Here is a 9412-nt window from a genome sequence, read left to right on the forward strand (position 1 = left end):
AACAATGCTGTCAGTGTACAAAGAGCAGGGAGGTCAAGGAATCACATGCAACGATTTGGCATTACGAGTATTACTGTTACGTGTGTGCATTCCTGAAATTCCACATGTAACAGCAGATCTGCAAGGTTGCTATAATCAACATGTTTTCCGGAGTATAAATTAACAGGCTTAAACATTAAGAGGTAAACCTCTCTACTTCCCAGTAGCCCCAAAAGGTACATTTTCTTGTTGGCTGCTTCGGAACACTTCATGAAACAAATGTCAAACTTGTCAGGGCTGTCACTAAGAAAATGATCCTTGTAGCAAGGGTCTTCTTTCACTGGGAAACAAACAGATGTCTTATCTTAGAAAAGAGTGACAAAACCTGGCATCTGCCAGAAGAAATTTTTGCCAGCCTTTATTAATCCAGCAGTGAAGAAATACTTTGGTAAAAGAGCTTCCTTTCTTTGTAGTTTCATTCCTTATGCAGTCATTTGTGAATGATACTTGATTTGCTGCCTGAACTGTTTTAATGATTTTATTAATCTTGAACTGTTTATAAAGTTCTTATAAAAACTGACAATGTAACATTAGAAATACAAGTTAGCACTTCTGAAAAAAAAAAGACAACTTCTAAAATCCTTTCTGGAGCTTTATTGTGTCTTATTCTGATGTTTTATTTGTAGTGATTAAAGTCTATTGCTATTATTTTCATTATTTTGGTGATACTATATCACAGCAGTTACATTGTGTGGGACTCTTATCAGTGAGACTAAATGCCTTCTCTACACTTTCCTAATCCTTTTCTATATCCAGATTACAGCTATTTTTATGCAAAGGAAGAAGAGATTGTATCTTACTAACTTACACAAATAGTTTAAAGGCATAGAAAGGCAAGATATTTTAAGACATACTCTCATCATAAGAAACTTTAATAACTGTCCTGAACAGGAGGTACTATTAGAATAGACATGCGTTTATTAGCTATACTTTATTACTAAGAAAAATTCAACAAAAAAACTGACATTATATAAAGAATGTTAGTTAATTATGGAAGTAAATATTATAGATACTTCCGAGTTCTCAGGGAAAAATAGGTAACCACACTTGTTAAACCAGTAAGTCATATTGCTGTGAGGACTTACTAGACCGTTCACATGATAAAAGTTCCATTTTTTTTTTTTTTTTTTTCAAAAATTAAAGACTATGAATTTAGTAAAGGCAATTTTGGCTAATGTTGCTTCAAACATTTTTGCTTATTCCTGTTCTCAACACTGTTTTAGTAAACTCAGAAGTGTAACCACTGGATAAGGAAGGATATTTTGCTTTTCCAAAGCACACACCTCTTATTCATTCTTTATCCTAGTATTTAAAATAGTTCAGGAAACATTTACTGGACTCCACCTAGATATAAATATGCCCTGTTAGATGGTAAGAATAGAAGATAAAAAAGATAAAGCCTTGCTTTGAGCCACAGATAGACGCATTCAGCCCTACCTGATAAAATCTCGCCAGCTTTACCTGCCGATGTACCACTTCTGTCAGTGTTCCACCTGAAGAAGACAGCGGAAAATATGCAATAGGATTGGTTTTTATTAGGTGGTAATTAAAGTATAGTCTCTGTTTGACTTAAAGTGGAAACTCTGCGTGTGTGCTAAGTTGCTTCAGTCGTGTTTGGACTTTGTGACCCTGTGGACTGTAGCCTGCCAGGCTCCTCTGACCATGGGGTTCTCCAGGCAAGAACACTGGAGTGGGTTACCACGCCCTGCTCCAGGGGATCTTCCCAACCCAGGGATCAAATCGCAGTTCCTGTAGCTCCTGCCTTGCAGGCAGATTCTTTACTACTAGGACGCCAGGCACCAGGGAAGCCCAAAAATGACCTGTTCATTAACAGATTTTCGAAAGTCAATTCAACATTATATCTCTATTCAGTAGAGAAAATTTGAAAAAAAACAAAAACACTCAGTGGTTGTTATATTTAGAAAAATATAATAAAATTACATCACCTAAATTGATATTCAGAACCCCATCCTCTGTATCCAACATATCTATAATTATTCAGGCTGACTGATAATATTGATAACTTTTCTACTTTCCTGGTATTGACAAAGGCTAAATCACAGTTGCTGTTGAAGTTTAGAGACAGTGTCTATAAAGGAGGCTTTCTCCACCTTAATATTTATGGGCAAGGATGTGTTTTTCATGGACAACATATATAGATGTGTGTGTATATATATATATATATACACACACACCTTGATTTGCATTTACTTAAAAAGTCAGTTTACTAACCAAAGCTCAGTAATTGTTTAATTTAATTGAATTTGGTTTTATAAGAAGATAAAGAGGTACAGGGTTATATGTTTGGTGATACTGATATTATTACTGTTGTCCAGAGATACTTAAGAAATTAAGATACTCATACTTTAACTTGTAAAGGGTTAGACAATGCTTTTTACTTCAGTTAATAAAAATGAAAGGCCTTTCAGAAATACTCAGAAAGCAAGACTGCTTTGTACTTTGGTGTTGTTGAAAGAACATAGATGATGAGATGGATTATAAAATGTAAGATGACATATTTTTCCAGATTCTCATTTATTTATACTTTGGAGGTCACCGTTTAATATTGAACAAAAGATGTATTTCATTCCTATGGAAGCAGACATTATGATGTCACTTTATTTATTCACCATGTTCCACAGGAGCCTGCTATGAATTATGAAGCCACCACTCAGAATCGAAACTGTAGAAGATGTAAGCATTCTATTGCCTGACGTGTCCATTTTAGAGTTTCCTATTTTAGAGCTGACTGATTTCAGATAACTTATGGTGGTACAAGTAATTGGAAAATTGGCAGACCTGTCAAGAAAGTATGCTGGATGAGACAAAAATGCCAATGTACATAAAGTGTCTCAAAAGTTAAATTTACTATTTTTTGATCAAATAGTGAAGTAAAAATATCTGTTTGACCCCTAAAAAGGATACTTTTTAGTGGCAAGTGTTTTCAAAAGTAATTTTTAGGTCATTGATAAAATAAGTTGCTTTTAAAAAATATAGAAAAATTTAGTCAACTTATAGTATAAAACAGCATCCACTGTAAATATTTAAATGTTACATACCCATTTTGTTTATAGCCTTTTCCCTAGTATTACTGAAATCATGATAGTTAATTCTTCAGAGAAATGAAGTTAAAGTGTATGAAGTATATGTGATTAAATGCTCTAAAGTTTGTATTTTAATGTTTTCTCAAATTTATTTCACAGGAAGATGAAAATGAAGCTGAAAGAAAAAATATATCTCAGGAGCTCAGCATGGAACAGAAAAATTCAAAGAAATAAAGGATTTTCTGTAGTGTTTTGAGAAGTTTGCAACTTATGTAGTAGCAGATAAAATTTCTAAGTGTAAAATGTTAAACTGTAAAATCTAATTTGCAAAATGTTCTCAATAAAGTCATTGAAAATGAAATGGGAGCTTGCATTTGGAATTTGTATGCTTTTTAGAGCAATTTAAGCATTTATATAAAAGTTAGACCTTTAAAATATTTTTTTTAATTCCCTACTGAAATTTGAGAATAGAGACAGAATTTTCTCTTATCTGTAACCCAAGTGTTATCACATGTCAATGACCTAAAAAAAACGCTGAAAGTATTTTTTTTCACTTGCAAGTCTGTGTTGTCTTCTTCAGGAACTTTAATAGAATTCCAATTATTAATGTAAAGAAATCCAACATAGTTCAAAAAATGAACAGGAAATGTTTGCATGTAAAAACTGAAAACCAGCAAGTGCCACAGGATGAAATATCGTTTTCTGATTTCATCAACGTACATATCACATAATACTCTAGGATTACAGGTAAAAGCTGAAAAGAAGTGGTAATTTAACATTCTCTGTGACAGAAGTAGTACCATGATTTTGAATTCATGTGATATTTACTAAGGACCTAGTATGTGCTAAGCCCTACACATTTTTTCTGGACATTTGTTCCCTACTTGTGTTTCTTTGGCTTAGGAGTTTTCTAAAATTCCTTTGATTCCTATCTTTATCAGAGTTCTCAGTAACCAGACATTTTACTTTTCCTGATTCTAATTCCTAAGCTATCATCTGCCAACCTCAGCAGGAGGAACGAATCTACTTGCTATTTGCAGAGCCAAATGTTTTTGGCAGATGCTTTTGTTTGATTATTTAAAGCAGAGGTTCTTAAAATGAGAAGCAAAACTTTGGAAAGCTTGTAAGAACATGCCAGCACACACTTCTTCCCTGTGAGAATGGAGTCTGTGTACTGTACCTACCCTGGAGCGATGGTTTTATCACAGGCCTCTGAGGAGCCCTGTAAAGGTGTGACAGTGGGACAGGCTGGCAGCTATGATTATAGTACACCAAAACGGGGAAAACTGCAAGTAGGCAAGATAGAAAATTCACTGATGTGTATAACCTCAAATAATGGATATCAGGAAAACAGCTCTATACCACAGACTGGACTCCCTGAGTGGTGAATTCTGAAGCAGACTTTGAGCCAAAGAAAAGCCTGAGAAGGCATGTCAGAGTCTGAAGAGGGCCTCTGCAATAAGCAAATATAAAAATAATTTGACCCCTCGCTTTTTCTCTCTATTTTTAGAATACGTATTAGTCTATTTCAAAATAAACCATATTCACTTAGATTGGAGTTACATTAGTGCTGTCGTTTTTGAAAAGAAACAATAATACATGATTCATATCATCATGATCATTTATTACATTGATTGTGTTGTAGATACTAAACAGTATATTTTATACCACTAATCAACATTATTAACATAAAAGATGGTTATTACTTTTTCGCCTTTACCAATGGTGAGTTTGAGGCTTAGGGGGAATAAATTAACCAAGGTTATATAACTTGTAATTGGCAGAGCAAAACTTTAAACCCAAGCAGTCTCACCCCAGAATATAACATTTAATCATTGTGAAATACCTACTAACATCATATCTCTTTCAATTCACTATCATTCACCCAAAATATATAGTCTTTCTTTTTAGCATCTTATTTACCACCTGCTATGTTCTGTTTAATTATTTTTCTTATTAACCATGCTTAATTCAGTTTGCAAACTTTGACTTCAGTAAAATAAGTGAAATAATTAACTACCATTCCACCTCCCCTAAAACATGAAAAACCTGCTTTGTATTTTCTACACTAAATTATAGAACAAGTATGAAAGACTCTTACTGCTTCTCACCAATTTTTCAGTAACTTTTTTGCCATATTTTTTAGTAACTTTTTGGCCATATTTTTTTCAGTTAACTAGTTACTAGTGTACTGTCATCTCATTTCATAATACTTACATTTCTAAAATAAGATGTTCAGTATGAGAATCTCAGGGACACTCAGCTATTCAATAGCCATTTTCAATATATTTAAGTGATACCTTTAACCATTTAGAACTCCAATTTTCCATTTTAGAAATATTCTAACATATTTGTTTACCCCTTGGCTTATGGACAATGTGTAATAAAATAAATCATTATAAATTTCTTTAGGGAAAATTTACCATATGAATTTATCAAAATTTTTAGGGTTTATACATTTATGCCATAAATATATACACATAAATCTTGTTATCACGCTAAAAGATTGCCCACATTATATGACTGATTAAGCTGGTCATTGTATTTAAATCAAATTTTACATATTATGTATTGTTTATAGAGCATATAACTTGTACTAGCTCAGGTTTCCATAACATACCTCAGGTTGTTTAGCTCACTTCAGTCGCTCAGTCATGTCCGACTCTTTGTGACCCCATGGACTGACTGCAGCACACCAGGCTTCCCTGTCCATCACCAACTCCTGGAGTTTACTCAAACTCATGTCCATAGAGTCAGTGATGCCATCCAACCATCTCATCCTCTGTTGTCCCCTAATCCTCCTGCCTTCAATCTTTCCCAATGTCAGGGTCTTTTCCAATGAGGCAGTTCTTCGCATCAGGTGGCCAAAGTATTGGAGTTTTATCTTCAACATCAGTCCTTCCAATGAATATTCAAGACTGATTTCTTTTAGGATGGACTGCTTGGATCTCATTTCAGTCCAAGGGACTCTCAAGAGTCTTCTCCAACACCATAGTTCAAAAGCATCAACTCTTCGGAACTCAGCTTTCTTTAGAGTACAACTCACATCCATACATGACTACTGGAAAAATCATAGCTTTGACAAGATGGATCTTTGTTAGCAAAGTAATGTCTCTGCTTTTTAATATGCTGTCCAGGTTGATCATAGCTTTTCTCCTAAAGAGCAAGTGTGTTTTAATTTCATGGCTGCAGTCACAATCTGCAGTGATTTTGGAGTCCCCAAAAAATAAAGTCTTTCACTGTTTCCACTGTTTCTCCATCTATTTGCCATGAAATGATGGGACCCAATGCCATGATCTTTAGTTTTCTGAATGTTGAGTTTTAAGCCAACTTTTTCACTCTCCTCTTTCACTTTCATCAAGAGGCTCTTTAGTTCTTCTTCACTTTCTGCCCTAAGTGTGGTGTCATCTGCATATCTGACGTTATTGATATTTCTCCCGGCAATCTTGATTCCAGCTTGTGCTTCCTCCAGCCCAGTGTTTCTCATGATGTACTCTGCATATAAGTTAAATAAGCAGGGTGACAATATACAGCCTTGATGTACTCCTTTCCCGATTTGGAACCAGTCTGTTGTTCCATGTCCAGTTCTAACTGTTGCTTCTTGACCTGCTAACAGATTTTTCAGGAGGCAGATCAGGTGGTCTGGTATTCCCATCTCTTTCAGAATTTTACACAGATTATTGTGATCCACACAGTCAAAGGCTTTGGGATAGTCAATAGGCAGAAGTAGATGTTTTTCTGGAACTCTCTTGCTTTTTCAGTGATCAAGCGGATGTTAGCAATTTGATCCCTGGTTCCTCTGCCTTTTCTAAATCCAGCTTGAACATTTGGAAGTTCACAGTTCACATACTGTTGAAGCCTGGCTTGAAGAATTTGAGCATTACTTTACTAGCATGTGAGATGAGTGCAACTGTGTGGTAGTTTGAGCATTATTTGACATTGCCTTTCTTTGGGATTGGAGTGAAAACTGACCTTTTCCAGTCCTGTGGCCACTGCTGAGTTTTCCAAATTTATTGGCATATTGAGTGCAGCACTTTCACAGCATCATCTTTCAGGATTTGAAATAGCTCAACTGGAATTTCATTACCTCCACTAGCTTTGTTTGTAGTGGTGTTTCCTAAGGCCCCCTTCACTTCACTTTCCAGGATGTCTGGCTCATGGTGAGTGATCACACCGTCATGATTATCTGGGTCATGAAGATCTTTTTTGTATAGTTCTGCGTATTCTTGCGAGCTCTTCTTAATATCTTCTGCTTCTGTTAGGTCAATATCATTTCTGTCCTTTATTGTGCCCATCTTAGCATGAAAAACTCCCTTGGTATCTCTAATTTTCTTGAAGAGACCTCTAGTCTTTCCCATTCTATTGTTTTCCTCTATTTCTTTGCATTAATACCTGAGGAAGGCTTTCTTATCTCTCCTTGCTATTCTTTGGAACTCTGCATTCAAATGGATATATCTTTGCTTTTCCCCTTTGCCTTATGCTTCTCTTCCTTTCATAGCTGTTTGTAAGGCCTCCTCAGACAACCATTTTGCCTATTTGCATTTCTTTTTCTTGGGGATGGTCTTGATTACTGCCCCAGCAAGAGAGAAGCCCAAGCAAAATGGTAGGAGGGGCAAAATCACGTTTAGAATCAAACCCCATGCCCACCAGAGGGTTCAAACATACCTTGTGTGTGACAGGACCCAGAGGCCCCACAGGGGCTGAGGCAGAGCTGGGCTTGGGTCTCCTGAGGAGGTCAGCTCAGCGGTGGGCTGCTGCAGGGGCAGGGGCTCGGGTGCAGTAGACCTGGGTGTGGCATAAGCCCTCTTACAGGAGCTTTCACCATCAACCCTCCATAGAGCCCCCAGAGCTTACACAGGACTGGGGAAACAGATTCTGGAAGGGCACCAACAGAAGCTTATGTGCACCAGGACCCAGGAGAAAGGAGCAGTGGCCCCACAGAGACTGACCCAGACTTGCCCAGGAGTGTCCAGGAGTCTCTGGAGGAGGTGTGGGTCAGCGGTGGCCTGCTGCCTATCAATAGGAAATTGGATTAAAGGTTTACTGAGCATGGCCCCACCCATCAGAACAAGACCTAGTTTCCCCCTCAGTCAGTCTCTCCCATCAGGAAGCTTCTCTAAGCCTCTTATCCTTCTCCATTAGAGGGCAGACAGAATGAAAACCACAATCACAGAAAACTAACCAATCTGATCACATGGACCACAGCCTTGTCTAACTCAATGAAACTATGAGCCATGCCATGTAGGGCCACCCAAGATGGACGGGTCATGGTGGGGAGTTCTAACAAAATGTGGTCCACTGGGGAAGGGAATGGCAAACCACTTCAGTATGCTTGCCTTGAGAACCCCATGAACAGTATGAAAAGGCAAAAGGATAGGACACTGAAAGATGACCTCCCCAGGTCAGTAGGTGCCCCGTATGCTACTGGAGATCAGTGGAGAAATAACTCCAGAAAGAATGAAGAGATGGAGCCAAAGCAAAAACAATACCCAGTTGCAGATGTGACTGGTGATGGAAGTAAAGTCCGATGATGTAAAGAGCAATATTGCAAAGGAACCTGGAATGTTAGGTCCAGGATCAAGGCAAATTGGAAATGGTCAAACAGGAGATGGCAAGATTGAACATCAACATTTTCAGTTCAGTTCAGTTTAGTCACTCAGTCGTGTCCAACTCTGCGACCCCATGAATTGCAGCACGCCAGGCCTCCCTGTCCATTACCATCTTCCGGAGCTTACTCAAACTCATGCCCATTGAGTCGGTGATGCCATCCAGCCATCTCATCCTCTGTCGTCCCCTTCTCCTCCTGCCCCCAATCCCTCCCAGCATCAAGGTCTTTTCCAATGAGTCAACTCTTCGCATGAGGTGGCCAAAGTATTGGAGTTTCAGCTTCAGCATCAGTCCCCCCAATGAACACCCAGGACTGATCTCCTTTAGGATGGACGGGTTGGATCTCCTTGCAGTTCAAGGGACTCTCAAGAGTCTTCTCCAACACCACAGTTCAAAAGCATCCATTTTTCAACACTCAGCTTTCTTCACAGTCCAACTCTCACATCCATACATGACTGCTGGAAAAACCATAGCCTTGACTAGACGGACCTTTGTTGGCAAAGCAATGTCTCTGCTTTTTAATATGCTATCTAGATTGGTCATACCTTTCCTTCCAAGGAGTAAGCATCTTTTAATTTCATGGCTGCAATCACCATGTGAAGTGATTTTGGAGCCCAAAAAAATAAAGTCTGACACTGTTTCCACTGTTTCCCTATCTATTTCCCATGAAGGGATGAGACTAGATGCCATGATCTTAGTTTTCTGAATGTTGAGCTTTAAGC

The 9412-nt window shown here is 37.8% G+C and overlaps 1 protein-coding gene across 2 annotated transcripts in view; it reads left to right on the forward strand.

Moving 5' to 3' along the window:
- Positions 1 to 3444, forward strand: part of PHF14 (PHD finger protein 14) — a 204253-nt gene extending 200809 nt beyond the window's left edge. The window contains exons 18-19 of one of the 2 annotated variants that reach the window (XM_065939050.1): positions 2682 to 2733; positions 3243 to 3444. In XM_065939050.1, the coding sequence (XP_065795122.1) occupies positions 2682 to 2733; positions 3243 to 3244 (54 nt within the window). In that variant the 3' untranslated portion in view covers positions 3245 to 3444. The remainder of the gene's footprint in view (positions 1 to 2681; positions 2734 to 3242) is intronic. The other variant, XM_065939049.1, reaches the window with a different exon arrangement.
- Positions 3445 to 9412: the final 5968 nt, after the last annotated feature.

This window comes from Muntiacus reevesi, chromosome 6, assembly GCF_963930625.1.
Source record: "Muntiacus reevesi chromosome 6, mMunRee1.1, whole genome shotgun sequence".
NCBI classification, from domain to species: Eukaryota; Metazoa; Chordata; class Mammalia; order Artiodactyla; family Cervidae; genus Muntiacus; species Muntiacus reevesi.